This window comes from Muntiacus reevesi, chromosome 8, assembly GCF_963930625.1.
Source record: "Muntiacus reevesi chromosome 8, mMunRee1.1, whole genome shotgun sequence".
NCBI lineage: Eukaryota > Metazoa > Chordata > Mammalia > Artiodactyla > Cervidae > Muntiacus > Muntiacus reevesi.
In genome coordinates this window covers 61795004-61814137 of record NC_089256.1, presented here as the reverse complement: position 1 = coordinate 61814137, position 19134 = coordinate 61795004, and the positions used below count along the sequence as shown (strand labels likewise).

General features: G+C 39.4%; 1 protein-coding gene across 8 annotated transcripts in view; it reads right to left on the bottom strand.

Moving 5' to 3' along the window:
* The window catches only part of MCF2L2 (MCF.2 cell line derived transforming sequence-like 2), a 272578-nt gene that overhangs the window by 15505 nt on the left and 237939 nt on the right, over window positions 1-19134 (bottom strand). For 7 of the 8 annotated variants that reach the window (XR_010664264.1, XM_065943474.1, XM_065943477.1 and 4 more), the window contains exons 23-25: window positions 16662-16877; window positions 15719-15811; window positions 15473-15551 (exon numbers count right to left, since the gene is read on the bottom strand). Coding sequence is in view for 7 of the 8 variants with exons in the window: in XM_065943474.1 (XP_065799546.1) it covers window positions 15473-15551; window positions 15719-15811; window positions 16662-16877 (388 nt within the window). In the remaining variant the exon portion in view is untranslated. Of the gene's footprint in view, window positions 1-4435; window positions 4534-6047; window positions 6082-15472; window positions 15552-15718; window positions 15812-16661; window positions 16878-19134 lie in introns of all 8 variants that reach the window. The other variant, XM_065943479.1, reaches the window with a different exon arrangement.

The following is a 19134-nucleotide window of genomic DNA, read 5'->3' as shown; positions in this document are numbered from 1 at the left end:
CTACTGCAGTGATGCCTCTTTGCCATCTGGCCAGCAGTGACCCAACACCAGAGTCCTATCCTTTCTAGGACCTCTCCTGGTACTGTCTTAGGTCAGGTTTCCCAGAAGCGGATTGTTGAGGAGAAAGGGCGTTCAACTGAAATGTGTAAGGCAGTGAGGGCAGAAGATAGAGCAAGGAAGAAGCCAGGGCAGATGAGGGTCCAGCCAAGGTCTATCATCAGCCTGGTCACCTAAGAAATGCTGGGGTATGGATGGCACCACAAGTGTCCCATCTCGAGGTAGAAGGGTTAGCTTTTGTGCCCTGAATCAGCCAGAAAAGCTGTCCCAGAGAGAGGCCATAAGCGCTCACGTACTTCTTGGATGGATGGCTCTGGTTAGTTGAAGATCACAACTGACTAACAAAAAGGGTCAGGATGAGGTCTCAACAGCCTCTAATACACTACTGTGTGTGGGTTTTATAAACTAAAAAAACTAGGTTTTATTTTTAGAGCAAGTGTAAGCTTATGGAAAAACTGAACAGGAAGTACAGAGTGTTTCCATATGACCCTTCACCATTCTCTCCCCACAGTTTCTCTTATTATTTACGTCTTGCGTTAGTGCAGTATGTTCATTACAATTGATAAACAAGTGTTGATACACTATTACTAACTAAAGTCCATAGTTTACATTAGGGTTTACTCTTTGTGTTGTACCTTTTGTGGGTTTTGACAGATGCGTAACGCCATGCAGCCACCATTATATCACATAGAACAGTTTCAGTACCCTAAAAATCTCCTGCATTCCACCTACTCATTTCCCACCCCCTACACTGAACCCTTGGTAACTGCTGATCTTTTCATTGTCTCTCATTTTCTCTTTTCCAGAAGGTCATATAGTTGGAATCATACAGTATATAACTTTCTCAGAGTGGCTTCTTTCATTTAGCAATATGCATTTGTTTCCTCCATATCATTTTAAGGCTTGACAGCTCATTTCCTTTTGCGGCTGAATAATATCCAATTGTATGGGTGTACCATAGTTTGGTAAATATTTAGGTAAGTACCAAGGAGTATGATCACTGGACCACACAGTAAGATTATTTTAACTGTGTGAAAATCTGCCCAACTCTTTGTACTATTTTGTACTCTCATCAGCAACAAATGACAGTTCCTATTGCTCCACATCCTCACCACACTAGTGTCCTACACTAATTTTTACCATGTTACATGTTTACCGTGTAACTCTCAGTTTTTTGCTGCAACAGCCAATCATTTGAAGAGCTAACAGGTTTTTGTGAAATTAGCTGGTGAAAAAGTCACCAAAGCTCATATCAACCTAAGAGTTATTAACATTATATCTTTCTGCCTCCTGAAACCAGCCTGCTTTCCTGGCATTTAAGGTGTGTGCATGCATGTGTATGCACATGCATAAATATATATATAAATACATATGCATAAATATATATGGACACAGCCTACAACCAAGCCTAGACTGGAACACCCTTAACCTAATGTCAGCTGCTTACTTCATGTCTTTGGGTATGATGACCTCAACTACCTGAAGAGAGACAGAAGGAAGAAAAGAAAGGCACCTGTACAATTTGCATCTTTATGCTTTGGATAAAGGAGGAGTTATAACTTTATTAACAGGCTCATATCTGCTCATTTGTAGATTATACCAATGTTGACTTGTCTGTCCTCAAGCAAAGGATCTTTTGTTTTCTTCAAGAGATTCTTGAACATGAAACACCTCAAGAATAAAACATACTTTATGACTAGACAAAATGGATAAACTCAATTTTCTAACAGTACTTGATAAACTGGAGTCACCGGTTAAGTGGGCAGCCAAGATATGACTTCATCAGAGATAGTATTGGGGGATAAAGCCAATTATTTAGGAGATGAAAATCTGGTTTTATCTTTTCTTAAAAATGCTTTTTTCCCCATAAGTTAATACAAAGTCTCCACAGTAAAGAAAAACAAAAATTTCATACCGTCTAGAGATTCTGCTACATGGAGGGACAGGCCTTATCATACAAAGAAAACCTAGGGATTTTATGCTATGAACTTTCATCAGCCATAATTTTTCTCAAGCCTTACTTTCTCTGGTCTGTACTAAGAAGAAAATATGTAATTTTTCATTTTTCAAATATAAAATTTTATAACACACATATACACCCTAGTTGAGAAGGATTGCCTAATTAAATGCCATTGCATTAATATTTGTTAACCAAAATGGAATATTCAATTTCTTAATTATGTGGCTATCTTCCTGTTAACTTGCCATTTCATGATTATTAGCATCCAAGGCTCTAGAAGTCTGAATAAGAACATAAACTAGTCAGCCTTGTTCTGGAGTAGGGGTGGGCTGTGCATGTTTTGTTAATGGCTTTTTGTAATTTCAGTCAGTCAGTCAGTTTAGTCACTCATTCGTGTCCGATTCTTTGTGACCCCATGAACCGCAGCACGCCAGGCCTCCCTGTCCCTCACCAACTCCTGGAATCCACCCACGCCCATGTTCATTGAGTCAGTGATGCCATCCAACCATCTCATCCTCTGTCATCCCCTTCTCCTCCTGCCCTCAATCTTTCCCAGCATCAGGGTCTTTTCAAATGAGTCAGCTCTTCGCATCAGGTGGCCAAAGTATTGGAGTTTCAGCTTCAACATCAGTCCTTCCAATGAACACCCAGGACTGATCTGCTTTAGGATGGACTGGTTGGATCTCCTTGCCATTCAAGGGACTCTCAAGAGTCTTCTCCAACACCACAGTTCAAAAGCATCAATTCTGCAGTGCTCAGCTTTCTTTATAGTCCAACTCTCACATCTATACATGACTACTGGAAAAACCATAGCCTTGACTAGATGGACCTTTGTTGGCAAAGTAATGTCTCTGCTTTTTAATATGCTGTCTAGGTTGGTCATAACTTTCCTTCCAAGGAGTAAGCGTCTTTTAATTTCATGGCTGCAATCACCATTTGCAGTGATTTTGGAGTCCAGAAAAAGAAAGTCAGTCACTGTTTCCACTGTTTACATCTATTTGCCATAAAGTGATGGAACCAGATGCCATGATCTTAGTTTTCTGAATGTTGAGCTTTAAGTCAACTTTTCCCACTCTCCTCTTTCACTTTAATCAAGAGGCTCTTTAGTTCTTCTTCACTTTCTGCCATAAGGGTGGTGTCATCTGCATATCTGAGGTTATTGATATTTCTCCCGGCAATCTTGATTCCAGCTTGTGTTTCCTTCAGCCCAGGGTTTCTCATGATGCACTCTGCATTTAAGTTAAATAAGCAGGGTGACAATATATAGCCTTGATGTACACCTTTTCCTATTTGGAACCAGTATGTTGTTCCATGTCCAGTTCTAACTGTTGCTTCCTGACCTGCATACAGGTTTCTCAAGAGGCAGGTCAGGTGGTCTGGTATTTGTAATTTATAGGTGCTCAATAAATGTATTTTGACCTAAAGCTCCTTTTAGAGGCCTTTTCCAAATAAAGTATATGCCTGAAGACATCCCTCATGTCCCACCGATCTAATCACGTGATAATCTAAAACCAAAGTCTGAAATACTAAATTCCTAATACTTCGATTACAGGCAGTAGAAAAATCATAAAGAAGGTATTTTGGGAAAGATTTTCTTTAAATAGTCAAGGAAAAAAATGACAACAAAAATAGCACATTCAAGCCTCATAGGAGAAGGCAATGGCACCCCACTCCAGTACTCTTGCCTGGAAAATCCCATGGATGGAGGAGCCTAGTGGGCTGCAGTCCATGGGGTCGTGAAGAGTTAGACACGACTGCGTGACTTCACTTTCACTTTTCACTATCATGCACTGGAGAAGGAAATGACAACCCACTCCAGTGTTCTTGCCTGGAGAATCTCAGGGATGGAGGAGCCTGGTAGGCTGCCATCTCTGGGGTCACACAGAGTCAGACACAACTGAAGCAACTTAGCAGCAGCAGCAGCAAGCCCCATAAACACATAATCTATCATGCCATTAAAATACAAAATATAAAAATGCCTCCACATTTCTTTTTGACCCCATGCCCAATTCTGCCTACCAGAAAACTGACTGATCAAGTGTTCCTAACCTTTTCAGGGAAAGCTTTGGGAGGAGGTAAAATCCCAAAATCCTGGATACAGCAAAAAATATAGTGCCCCCATTCACTGTCTTCTTCCAAAGCAGTGGCATTCTGGCAATGCTCTTAGCCTACAATCATTTCCTTAAGAGGACAGCTCTTCCAATGAGGAAATTACTTCTCAATGTGAAATATTTGCCCTCCTTTTCATTCTGGCCTAACTGGATCTATGCAAATGAATAGCAGGAAGTTAATTTTATACCTTTCTTCTTACTCACATGATTAAGGAAGGGCTGAGATTCAGGTACTATCTTCCTCAGCTTCTAAGCAGCAGGTGTCACCCCCATTGTTTTCATGCTCCACTCTACTCTTGGATCTTACCTTGAATCCTGCATGTGCTGGGGATTGAGTCTTCCTTGCTACTGGTAGCTCTTTCCATATTTTCAATCCAGGGTACAAATTCCACTTCACTGTCTTTGCTTTAGAGAAATACACGTGAGCTCCCTACACTGGTTCTCTATGGGAGGAGTGGTATTGACTCACACCAGATTTTCCCCAGCTAAAGCTTTATGGACCTGCTTCCTATTCCTCCTCCACCTGTGGTCTAAGTCTTGCCCCAGATCTCTGGATGACATTTAACAAAGGAATGTTAAAGGGATTCCACCTGCCCGATTACATAGTTAACACCTAACTGGCTGCAAATCTTGAAATGAGAGAGGTTCATGCTGTTCTTATAGAGTGGTTTGCTAGTCTGATGTGATTATTCAATCAGTTCTTTCATTTATTCACTAAACATTTATTGAGCATCTACCTGAGTGCCAGGTTCTTGTATAATATGAAACCTGAGGGAAACTAAAACTAATAAGGCAACCTCTGTGCCCTAGAGAAAATTCATGGTCTAGTGGGGAGAAAAAGTTAAACACATCATAAAATTATAACACAGCACATTCAATACTGTGATAGGGGTACTCCTTAAGGGAGTGAGTACAGAGAGGAGGGAAAGAGACTCGGCTGTCCACCAGAGCCCTCACCCCTTCCCATTGCTATCATCTCTCTTTATTTTAGGGGAGCCTCTACTAAACAGGGTGTACCTGAACTGGATCCCAGGCTACAGGTTTATTCAGCAAGTGTTTTTTGGGTACCTCCTGAGTGCCTTGGAACAGAGAGAGGAAATAGAAATGGAGAGTTTCTAAGTGGGCAGAAATAGATGGCAGAACTGAACCCTGAAAGAAGTATGAGTGTATCCTCCTCCAGACAAGGAGGAACGCAGAGAGGAAGGACGATGATCAGAAGAGCTCCGGGTAGAAAGAGAGAAGCTGAATGAATTAACATCAGAGGGTACACTTGTCTAGTCAGCAAAGTAGGAGGCAGGGCAGCCAGGTGACAATAGGAGTAGAATTGGAGGTCATAGAAAAGTTACAGAAAACAGCCAGGGGCAAAAGCATTTACAGTAGGTTTCAAAATGGCAGGTATGACTCAACTGCAACTCAGCAATCTAGCATTGGGAAAGATGCCTGAGGCTGGCAGTGGGGCCAGGGAGCTAATATTTTTTAATTAGAAAAGTTAAATTAAATTAAAACTTAATTGGAAATCCCTTGTAATAAGCTAAGTGATGAACAAAATCAATGACAGCAATTATGTAGACGGGGGGGTGGCAGAGGATTAGATGGTTGGATGGCTTCACTGACTCAATGGATATGAGTTTGAGGAAACTCTGAGAGAGAATGAAGGACAGGGAAGCCTGGCATGCTGCAGTTTTGGGGTTGCAGAGTCAGACATGACTTTGCAACTCAGTTCAGTTCAGTTCAGTCACTCAGTCATGTCCGACTCTTCGCGACCCTATGAACCGCAGCACGCCAGGCCTCCCTGTCCATCACCAACTCCCGGAGTCCACCCAAACCCATGTCCACTTCGCAACTGAACACACACAATTATTTAGAACCAATAGAAACTGTCTGCAACACTGGACACCTCTTAAAAAATGAGTACACACCTAGTACTTGCTTCAAACTGTAGATTTCCTTGGTATGAAATTAAGAAAAAAAACAGCACTCTCAAACATAACTTCCCCGGTAGCTCAACTGGTAAAGAATTCACCTGCAAAGCAGGAGACACCGGTTCCATTCCTGGGTTGGGAAGATCCCTGGAGTAGGAAATTGCAACCCACTCCAATATTCTTGCCTGGAGCATTTCATGGACAGAGGAGCCTGGGGTCGCAGAGTTGGGTGTGACTGAGCTACTAACACTTTCACTTTTTAACTCTCAAACATAAGCCAATTTGAATAGATTTTACACATTGATTTTATACACACGCAGACACATAGAATACTGTAAAAATTTATTAAAGTGTCTAGGTCTTGGTATTTTTTTAGTCTTTTGGAAAACCTTTCTGCAATCCTGGCTTACTTGGGCCTGGCATCCCTCCCACTTCTCTGGCCATCCTGCCATTCTCTGTGTGCCTTGACTCTTGGTCCATCTAGGTTTCTACAGTGAGCTCCATTAGCACTGAATAAAGGGATAAACAATGTGCACATTAAGTGCTCATTTTTTCCACCTGAGCCCAAATTACCTGACTTGGTGAGGGAAACAGCATGAGTTTCTGGGACAGTGATAAGAATCACATTCTTCATTTGGGTGTTGTTCCAGCCTGTGAGAACAGCACCAGGTCTCAACCTCCAGTGGCCCTCACCCTCACCGCCTACACTTGTGTTAAAGCCTAACCCCTCAGTCTGATACTGGAGGTTTACCTCCCTCTATCTCAACCTCATTTACTTCCACTCTACCCAGGAACTTCTCAAGCCTGGCTGCAGGTCATCACTGAACATGGTCCCTTGGAGGCATCTTGGTGATTTTCAAAGGTTCCTGGGTCCACCTTCATTACCCATGTGATGGGTGGAAGTTGCCCAGGTGCTAGGATGGGCCTGTGGCCTGGATTTCCTGCTTTGGACTCTGGAGCCTGCCAGGACAGGGAGAGACCTTATACCAGGCACCATGCTGCCCTGCAAAAGCTGTCTGTGGCCAGAGCCCCTTCCCAGTGAGCCTGATCTTCTTTGGTGTCCCCAGACCTCCTGGTCACAGGGGGTCAGGCCACAAGGGAAGTATGTGCAGAAGTTGTCCCATAGCACAGTGCCTGCTGCCCTCCTTGACCTGCACTGCTGTGTCCCATGCAAGGGTCCCACAGGCTCTCTGACTCTGTAATTCCCTTTAGTTAAGAGAGTGGGATGTGGCACTGTAGGGATCAAGCAGGGTGCAGAGCTGTATAAAGTTCTGGAGCTGAGGTCCTGACCTTTCTGATCTGACCACCTCCCTGAGGAACCTCCCTGCTCTATTGCCTGATGTCCCTGCGTCTATGTTCCACCCGGAGTCTCATCTCCTCGCAGGGACCAGCCCAAGGCCCCACTCCTGCTCACTCACAGGGTGCAGAGGCCTTTCTGAATTGCTAGAGCCCTTGCTGTTGGCATCACTTGAAGTAACATTTCATCAGATCTTCTTGGTGAGCCAGGCTCAGGGGACCTGGTTCTGCTGCTGGAAAGTTGTGTGAAATTGACCCTCTGTTTGCCTGTCTGAAGATGAAAGGAGCCTGAACCACACCTCTGGGCTGATGCTTCAGTTCAGTTTGATTGTTTTTTTCAGTCTAAACTACTTGCTAGTGTCTGTTTCTGCTTCTTATCTATACTTTACATTTCTGTCACAACCTAGAGCATAGAGTGCTAGGGCTTGAGGAAGACTTAAGAAATTTGTTTCTGAGTTATTAACTGAATGAATACCAAGATCTTACAACAAACATGTTTTTCTGGGGGCAAAGAAGAATTGGGTGATCTAGTTAAAATTTAGATTGTAGATTAAGCTCACTATTGTTAAGATAACACTTCTCACCAAATTGATCTATAGATTTTACACAATCCCAATCAAAACCCCAGCAAGGTTTCTTGTAGAAATTGACAACTGATTCTAAAATATATACAGAAATGTAAAAGATATAGAATAGCCAAAACAACTTTGAAAAGGAAAAACAATGTTGAAAGACTCAAACAATCTGATTTTAGACATTATAAAGCTACAGAAATCTAGGATAGTAAGGTATTGATGTCAAGATAGAAAACTAGATCAATTAAACAGAACAGAGCATCCAGCAATAGATGCACATATATGAATAGTCAATTGGTGGAAGAAGAGTCTTTTCAACAATGGTAGTAGAACAATCATTAATGTGCACAAAACTGAACTTTGATTGACACTTCATAGCAAATACCATAAAAATCCCTCAGAATGGATCAGAGACCTAAGTGCAAAACTTAAACTATAAAACATCTAGGAAAAAACAAGGAGAGAATCTTTGTTATCTTTAAACAAATATTTACTACACATAACACCCACAGTATGATCTGTAATTTAAAAAATATTGGATTTCATAAAAATTAAAATCCTCTTCTCCTAAATAGATCCTCTTAAGAGAATGAAAAACTAAGCTACAAACTGAAGGAAAATATTTGCAAATTACATATCCAATAAAAGACTTGTATCCAGAATATATTTTTAAAAAACTCTGAAAACTAAATAATAAGAAAACAACGAACAAAAGATTTGAACAGAGACTTCACCAAAGAAGATATATGGATGGCAAGGAAGCACACAAAAAGATGCTCAATCATTAATCACAGCAACTTAAAACCTCAGTAACACGCTACTACACACCTATTAGAAGGCTTAAAATGAAAAAAGACTGACAATACCAAGTGTTGGTGAGACATGGAGCAAGTAGAACTTTCATATACTGCTATGGGAGTATAAGATGGTATAACCATATTAGAAAAGAGCTTAGCAATTTCTTCAAAAAGTTAAACATGCACCTGCCATATGACCTAACCATGACACTCTTAGGTATTTACCCAAAAGCAATGAAAACATGTCTGCAAAATGATTTGTACCCAAATCTTCAAAGCAGCATTAGCACCTCAAAATTGGAAAGAAACCAAATATACATTAAGAGGTAAAAGGATATGTAAACTGGGGTACATCCAAACAATGGAACTCTACACAGCAATTAAAAGGAGTATACTATTGCTACACAAAGAAACACGAATGTATCTCAAAATAATTATGCCAAGTGGGAGAAACTAGACCAAAAAAAGTACGTGCTATATGTTTCTTTATGGAATTCTAGAAAATTCAAAATAATCTATTGTGATAGAAGATCAGTGATCACTTGGAGAGCTGTAAAGGAATAAGAAAGGTACAAGAGAAAGGTAATAAAAAGAAACATGAGGAAAATTTGGGGGATGAAAGAGGTGTTCATTATTTTCATTGTGGTGATGCTTTTACAGATGTGGACATGTGTCAAAATTTACCAAACTGTGTACTTTAAATATGTGCAATTTATTATGTCAATTATGCCTCAATAAAGCTGTATTTTTTTAATAAAGCTCTTTTAAAAGTTGTTTAAGGCTTCTTCCAAGAAACTTTAATAAACTACAATGTATATTTCCAAGCATAAATCCTAGCAATCCTAATTTTACAGTTCTAGGCTAGGACCCAGAAATCTGCATTTGACCCAAGCTCTTCAAGAAATTCCAGTGCAAGTTGTCCCTAAACCACCCTTCGTGAAACACTGATCCAGAGAGTAAGGACTTCTAGAACAACATTGTAATTAGAATGTTTGTTTCTGGGGAAAATAAGTAACTTTTCCTACTAGGGTTGTTGTATCTTTCTGTATTATGCCTCCAGAGCACTCATATTCTATTACCATAACATGTATTTAGCATATTATTAATAGTTCAAAGGCAAAATTAAATCATATCTTTTTCCCCATCTTATCTTTATATAAATTAAAATTAACTTCATGATCTTGTTACATTTCCTGGTAGAGGCCTACAATTTAAATCAAGAACTTAGGTCTCTTGGTCATGACTGAAAACTGATGTGCTAGTTTTCCAATCACACTTTTTAGTTTATCTTTTTTCCACATCTTATGACGCACATCCACCTGCACATCCTCCTGACAAGCTCACCATCAGAGAAGACACAGAGTGTAAAATGGTTTCATTACTGCTAAGTCTCTGACAACAAAGTTATATTTCTACATGTATATAATTTTCCTCATTAAACAACAAAAACTGTTGCCAGTATAAATGATAGGAGATAGGTTTTTCACATGAAACTAGCATTCCTTAACCCTAGCAACATTACCTGAAAGAAATATTGGAACTCAATGGATGAAGCTTGTTTTGGATTTTCCTATCCAATATCACTTGAGAAGACACATGTGAAAGATAAAGCCTACTCAAAGATGATTTTTAGTGATTAAAGGGAATATAGTGAATAACACCTGTGAAAATGGTGTAGGCATTAAAAAAACCTCCCCAAATTCGTTCCTCAATGAAAGCATGGAAAAAATTTGCAAAAATAGCCACAATGTTTTCAGGACACTGGAAATTAAACAAAGGCTTCAGGAGAGCCTTAGTTCAAGAAGACTGGATGAATCTCAGTATGACCAGTGAGTTTTGTGGTGTTTTAGTTACCCTAGTCCCATTCTACTCCTTTTTCTTAGTGGCAGCCTTGGAAACCAACAGCCTGTAATCATGGTGAAAATTAGCAAGCTGGCAGCTCTAGGAGGGGGCAGAATGGGGACCCCCATCAAAGTCTCATTCCCAGAAAACTGTCATTATTTGATTGTCTGGGGGTTCCTTGGAATATCTTACTTGCAAGGCTGTCTTTATTAACTGACTAAGAGCTTGCTCAGTGTGAAAAGCCTTTTCCCCAGGGCCCTTTGAGAAAATATCTAGAGGTGGTTATTTAATTTCTTGGCTGCATGAGGCACTGGATAACAGCTGGGACAAAAATAAGATAATCAAAAAGGAAAAGGAAAAACATAAGAATCCATAGTGGTTTTGAAAAACTCCAAATATTCTGGAGATTCTAGAAGGCCATTGTGCACATGCCAAGTGTTGTGCACACACCCAGGAAAAATCTTAGAAGATCATATGCTCTCACCTCAGCTGATTTTGAGACTCTGCACAAAAAATAAGTGAAGGCTAAGGAAATTGTCATCTGTCAGACTGAGTATTAAAGTTGTGCTCTAAAGTCCACACAGAATTCCTTGGCAAAGACTGGAATGTTTATTGATTTCGGGTGTTTAAGAAAACCTCTGCCCAATCATGAACCAAACAGACTTTAGTGACCACACATGCCAATGAATATAGATTTTATAGAATTATTTCATAAAAGTCACTAAATAAACCAAAGACAGCAACAATAGCAAACACTGGAGATAGAGGAGAATCTGATTTCCAGAGTTGCCACATTATATCATTTTAAATGCCCAATTTCCAAAGAAAAATTATGTTGCATACAGAGAAATAAGAAAATATAACCCATATACAGGGGGAAAAAGGGAGTCAATAGAAACTGTCCCTGAAGAAGCCAAGATATTGCACTTTCCAGACCAAGACTTTAAATCAACTTAAAAAAGAATGTTTAGAATGAAAGGAAACCACACATAAAGAACTAAAGTATGAAAACAAACTCTCATCAAATAGAGAATATAAAGAGAGTGAAATTATACTTTAAAAGGACCAAATAGATATTTTGGATTGAACAGTATAATAACTGAAGTGAAAAATTCACTACAGTGGTTCAATAGCTGATTTGAGCAGGCAAAGAAAGAATCAGAGAATCTATATATGGGTCAATTGAAACTACCCAATTTGAAGAATAGAAAGAAAAAGAATGAAAAAAATAAACAGAGCTTTAAAAGCCTGTAGGGCACCAACAAACATATCAACATACATCTAACAGGAGATCCAGAGGACAGAAAAAAGGACTGAAAAGATTAATACTTGAAGAAATAATGGCCAAAGACTTCCAAAATTTGAAGAAAACTGCTAATCTACATATCCAAGGTGATCTAAAAACTCCAGAAATAAAAACTCAGAGACTCCCACCTATACATAAAATGATCAAACTGTCAAAAGACAAAGAAAGTAGAGATAGCCAAGATGGCAGATAAGGAAGACAACGAGATCACCTCCTTTCATGACTACATCAAAATTATGACTATTTATAGAGCAACTACTGATATAAAACACCTGAAGATGAGCAGAAAAGGTTATCTACAACTAAAGATATGAAGAAGGTAAAATGAGATAAGCAGGAGGGGCAGAAAAGCAGTAGAATTAAAACCCATACCCACTCAGCAGACAACCCACAAACAAGAGGATAATCACAATTGCAGAAGTTCTCTCCAAGGAGCAAGAGGTACAAGCCCCACACTGAGCTCCCTAGCTCAGCAGTACTGCTCCAGGAAGATGAGCCCCCAGAGTCAATGGCTTTGAAGGCCAGTGGGGATTACTTTAGGGAGAGTTAGAGGGTACTAGAAAATAGAGACTCTGCTCTTAAAGAGCATGTACAAAATCTCACATGCTCTAAGACCCAGGGCAGAAGAAATAGTTTGAAAGAATCCTGGGTTAGACCACTTGCTAATCTTGTAGATCTTCCCAGAGAGGTAGGAAGAAACTAGGAACTCCCTGGGAATACAGGTCCTGGCAGCAGCCATGTTTAGGAACTCATTCTATCATGAGGATACCAGTGCTGGCAAGTGCCATTTTGGAATCTTCCCTCTAGATGATTGGCTCTGGGAAACAGCCCCACTCACCAGCAGGCCTGATGCCCTAAGACCCCATGAACCCCCAAGTCATTCAGGGACCTAACCTCATCCACCAGAGGGCCCAGGATTCAGACCCACTCACTAGTGGGCCAACACTAGTCCTGGGAACCCCTGAGTCACAAAGCCAACTGCACCAGGACCTAGTACTGCTTGCCAGCAGGCAAGGAGCATCCTCAAAGAGGCAGAGCCTGGCAGCCAGTTGGGATGGGGGCCAGTCCTGGCTACAAGTATGCTTACAGTAGTCAGCCTCACCACAACAGAAAAGTCCATACAGCTCACAGAGGAGGTAGTCTTAGAACACATCACTCTGGTGATCAAAGAGAATTTCGGCCCCATAGAACATCTCCTACATAAGGCACATCTCTGACATTGGGAAACATAACTGATAGAATTATAGAAATAAAAACAGAAAGTTGGGCAAAATGAGGTGACAGAGGAAAATGTTCCAAATGAAAGAACAAGAATAAAACCCTAGAAGAACTATTAAGCAATACTTATTGCTTATTTACCCAATAAAGAGCTCAAGGTGATGATAACAAAATGCTGTGCTGTGCTGTGTTTAGCTTGCTCAGTCCTGTTCGACTCTTTGTGACTCCATGGACCATAGCCCACCAGGCTCCTCTGTACATGGGGATTCTCCCAAGAAGAATACTGTAGTGGGTTGCCATACCCTCTGCTGAATGAGCTAAAAAATAGATGAACATATAATTTTTTTTAGTAATTTTTAAAGAGTTAGAAAATATAAAGTACTAAGCAGAGCTAGACAATACAATAACTAAAATTAAATATATACTATAAGGAAACAATAGTAGATTAGATGATACAGAGGAGTGGATCAGCAAACTGGAAGACAGAATACTGGAAATCACCCAAGCTGGCCAGAAAAAAGAAAAAGAACTGTAAAAAATGAGGACAGTTTAAGAGACCTCTGGGAAAACATCAAGTCTATTAATATTTGTACTCTAGGGATTCCAGAAGAAGAGAGAAAGAAGTTGGAGACATAATAGCTTAAAACTTTCCTAACTTGGGGAAGGAAACAGACATCCAGGTCCAGAAGCACAGAGTCCCAAACAAGATGAACCCAAAGATATCCACACTAAGATAGGTTGTAATTAAAATGGCAAAATTGAAAGCATCAAGGGGAAAGCAACTAGTTACATAAAGTTGCAAGATACAAAGGTAATATACACAAATCTGTTGCATTTCTATACACTAACAATGACCAATCAGACAGAGAAGTCAAGAAAAAATCTAATTTGCAATTGCACCAAGAAGAATAAAATACCTAGGAATAAATCTAACCAAGGAGAGAAAACTATAAGACATTGATGAAAGAAATTTAAGACAACACAAGCAAATAGAAAGTTATACCATGCTCACAGACTGGAAGTCAATATTGTTAAAAATGACCATGCTCCCCAGGGCAATCTACAGATTCAGTGCAAGCCCTCTCAAAATACCAATGGCATTTTTTTCATAGAAGTAAAAGAAATAATTCTAAATTTGCATAGAAACAAAAGACCTGAATAGCCAAAAGATTCTTGAGAAAGAACAAAGCTGATGGTATCATGAGCTGTGATTTCAAACTATATTACCAAGATACAGTAATCAAAAAATGTAGTAGTGGTACAAAAACAGACACACAAATCAATGGAACAGAATAGAGAGTCCAGAAATAAACCCACACTTTTGTAGACAATTAATCTATGACAAAGGAGGCAATAATATACATTGGGGAAAAGACAGCCTTTCCAAGAAATGGTGTTGGAAAACTGGACTGCTACATGCAAGGGAATCAAAAGTAACTACTTTCTCACACATGTACAAGAATAAACTCAAAATAAATTAAAGACTTAAATGTAAGACCTGAAGCCATAAAACTCCTGAAGGAAAACAGGCAATATACTTTTTTTTTTTGCCCATGCTGTGTGGCATGCAGGATCTTAGTCCCCTGAACAGGGATTGAACCTGTGCCCCTTGCAGTGGAAGTGTGAAGTCTTAACCACTGCATTGCCAGTGAATTCCCAGAGAATTCCCAGACAGTATACGTTTTGACATATATTGTGGCAATATTTTGTGTATAGAAATACTGAACTACTATGCTGTGCACCTAGAACAAACATAGTTTGTAGGTCAATGACCCTTTAATTAAAAAAAAGAGAGAGAATCTAGAAAGCAGCAAGAGAAAAGCAACCTGTATCATGCAAATATTTTTAAATAAGTAAATAGCTTAACTCTTATTATAAACTATGGCGGCTACAAAATAGTGGGATGACAAAAGTGCTTTAAGGAAAAGACTGTCAACCAAGAATTCTATATCTATGGCCAACTGATTTTCATGAAGTCTGCTGTCTTAATTCAGGCTGCCGTAACAAAATACCATATCCTGGATGGCTTATAAATGACTGAAGTTTCTTCTTAGAGTTCTGGAGGCTGGAAGTCTGAGATAAGGGTGCCTGTCTGGCTGAGCTCTAGTGAGGACCCTCCTCTGGGCTGCATATTGTTGACTTCTGATTGAGAAAATTGGGTCTGGGCAATTGGGCAGGTGAGATCATGTCTAAAAGGGACATACACACAATTACAAAACCCTTACACAATCTAAAGCAAGCACAGGTGCTTCCAGGTACTATGAAAATGTGCCCACAGCTATTTTCTAGGCAAATCATTTTCTTTAACAATATCCCCAATCTCCACACCTCCACACAAAGCTGTAATCAGTATACTCCCCAGACTGAAGTCAGCAAGGGTAACCTTACCTTTAATATTGTTTTGCTGTTTCATCAATAATTTACTTATTTCTGAAAACCAACAATCTCTGATTTCTTTTGAAGCTGCCTGTAATTACAGATAAGAAAATACTGAATATCATCACCTGGTACATTAATTGGACAGGACTTTTATTCTCTGGGTGACTTTTAGAATGAGATAAAAAGCACTTGCTGAGTTATGGGAACATGATAGGAAAAGAGGAGAGACACCTATGGGAAAGGCATGAATTTTACCTGTAGGATGTATTTTTCAAGTCCATTTTGGTTGGCAATTTCAAACTTTCTGTTGCTCCCCCTTCCAAGTTGGTGAATTGAAAGTGTCATCAACTATTGTAAACAAAGAAGAAAATTATCTATGCCGTATCTTCCGATTTAAGAATTATCCCTGTCTGTCACTCCACTTCTTTCTACCCTTGATCTGTTTTCTTCCATCTTTCTTCTAAGTGTTTTTCTGTTCTCTGTTAACAACCCCAAGGAACATAAAACACAATCTTGTGTCATTTATCTTGTGTGTTTCAGAGGACAACACAGATTATATCATTCCACAGGCACAGCTATAGCCTTCAACTTTAAGCAAAATGGTGATCTCTCCTTTAATACCTGAGTATTTCACAAATCTCTACATAATAGTAACTGAATTAGTGTCCACTATGAAACATAAATAAAAAACACTATGAATACATATGAACAATTTTAATCACAAGAGTATGTATGTGTATATGTGATCGCTAGCTATGAAATATTTCTCATACAAGCAAGAGGCAATGCTTAGTGTCGACATGGGTCCCTAGACCCCCAGGATCAGGTGTCGCCTACATTTGTATGAAAAGATGCATGGTTGAGAAGATGAAATTCAGCCCTTGCTCTAATCTCCAAAACTTTCAATCCTCTGCCTGGACAAAAGAGGGTACTTTATAATTAGTCTAGATAGGCTGCCATAGGGTCCCTTTTCTCAACCTAGTACAAAGGCAACCTGTGCCAGACCTGGGCCTATCTAGTGACTGACTACAAGCTCTGACTCTGGAATCAGACCTGGGTGGATTCTAGCTCTGTTTGTGGCATCTGACAAGTTAACCTCGCCTCTCTAAGCTTCAGTTTCTTTATCTATTAAGTAAAGATAAAAATATTTCTCTCCACAGGGTTGTGCTGACTCCCAAGTGCAATAGGACACCTTTACCTTCACAGACTTCTTAAAGCTGTAGTGAGGGCAGAGGCCCTGGTCACTGGGCTCCATCTGTATCTTACAGAACACTATTCCCAGTTCAAATAGATAAATTTGCCTCTGGCTGGGCTTGAATCGAATTAAATCCTTCATCTTATAACGATCTTTGTGAACTGTCCAAACGTTGAAAGAATCATGCATCAACAACTTGCCGAGTTTTCCAATATCATCCTTTGGGAAACACAGATACACACAAAAAGGAGCTGTTAAATTACTTGATGAAAAAGAAGCTGTCAAATTGCAGAGCATGCTTATTTGACGTTTACAATCTTACAAGTGCCAGTCAGGCTAATCTGTCACTTACCAAAACTACAATTTTATGAGCTTCAATGAGCATGGCGTCATTCAGTTAATAAGGAATAGTGCAGCAGTATTAGGTAATAAACAAAAAGCATGTTAGAAACACTTTGAACTAAAGGTATTGGTACTCTGATATTTTTATCTTATAATTAATTTTAGCTAGCAAAATTCCATTTCCTTTTCTTTATTTTTGATATGACACTACCTAATAAGGGCAAGATATTAATATTTCAATTACATTTGGGAAAGCCAGTATCTTTGCTGCAGTATAGATCTTTGGTAGTCTGTGGGTTCCATCCTAATTCAGACGTATTTTAACATCTGTTTCAGCAACATGAGAACAAATGAACAAGAGATTTGTTCTGAAAGAGAAAGCTTAGGATGAACTAATCTTTATAACATTGTAAAGGAAATGGTAATTACATTCAACTCTGCATTTTGGGCTTCCCTAGCGACTCAGTGGTAAAGAATCTGCCTGCCAATACAGGAGACGCAAGTTCTATCCTTGAGTCGGGAAGACCTCCTGGAGTAGGAAATGGCAACCCACTTCAGTAATTCTGGCCTGGAGAATTCCATGGGCAGAGGAACCTGGCAGTCTACAGTCTGTGGGGTCTCAAAAGAGTTGGACACAACTTACCGACTAAACAACAACTGGGTTTTTCAGAGTGAGTGAACAGTGTAAACTTAAGCCCAAATGACAATTTTTTTTTTTTGGTCTAATCTTTTTGGTTCTAAGGCACACACTCACTATGATGTCTCTCTTTCCACCATCAAATGTCTGGCTGAAAGTCCAAATGAGGTGATCCTGCCTTCTCTGAGCTCTCTCTAAAAGTAGCAGAATGTGATGAGCTAGAAATGTGGTATTTATAAAAAAACTATATCACTATAGTAGATAATCAAGAATTTATTTCCCTGAATCAAAACACCAAAATAAAAATTATTTGAATCAGACCAGGACAGAGATATTTCCCTAGCTAAGATAAATTCTCACAATTTAAAAGTTATTATTAGATATAACACACATTATGTACTCTTAAATGCAGGGTATATCATGTGAAATGCTGGGCTAGATGAATCACAAGCTGGAATCAAGATTGCTGGGAAAAATATCAACAACCTCAGATATGCCACTTTAACAGCAGAAAATGATGAGGAACTAAAGAGCCTCTTGATGAAGGTGAAAGAGGAGAGTGAAAAAGCTGGCTTAAAAGTCAACATTCAAAAAACAAAGATCATGGCATCCGGTCCTATCATTTCATCACAAATAGATGGGGGAAATGTGGAAACAATGTCAGATTTCATTTTCTTGGGCTCCAAAATCAATGCAGACAGTGATTGCAGCCATGAAATTCAAAGATGCTTGCTCGTTGGAAGAATAGTTATGACAAACCTAGACAGTGTATTAAAAAGCAGAGACATCATAGTCAAAGCTATGGTTTCTCCAGTAGTCATGGACGGATGTGAGAGTTGAACCATAAAGAAGGCTGAGTGCTTAGATTAAAAAAAAAAAAAAAAAAAAAAGAAGGCTGAGTGCTGAAGAATTGATGCTTTTGAACTGTGGTGTTGAAGAAGACTCTTGAGAGTCCCTTGGACAGCAAAGAGATCAAACCAGTCAATCCTAAAGGAAATCAACCCCAAATTTTCATTGGAAGGACTGGTGCTAAAGCTGAAGCTCCAATACTTTGGCTGGCCACTTGATGCAAAGAGCCAAATCATTGGAAAAGACCCTGATGCTGGGAAAGATTGAGGGCAAGAGGAGATGGGGATGACAGCAGATGAGACGCTTGGATAGCATCACTGAGTCAATGGACAAGAGTTTGAGCAAATTTCAGGAGATAGTGAAGGACAGGGAAGGCTGGTGTGCTGCAGTCCATGAGGTCATAAAGAGGTCATGTCTGACTTAGCAACTACACAACAACAACATCATGAACCATTAAATAGGCATTAAAAAATATTATGTATATTGAACTGTAAATACCTTTTAAAAATGACTGTATATCTGAAAGTCTAAAATAAAAACTTCAAGGCAATAAAGTCTAGTCATTTTTATGGTGTGTGTGTCATAATTTCAGTACTGTTTTTCTCTTTTTCCTTTATAAAATTTACATGCAGTAAATGTGGTGAGTGA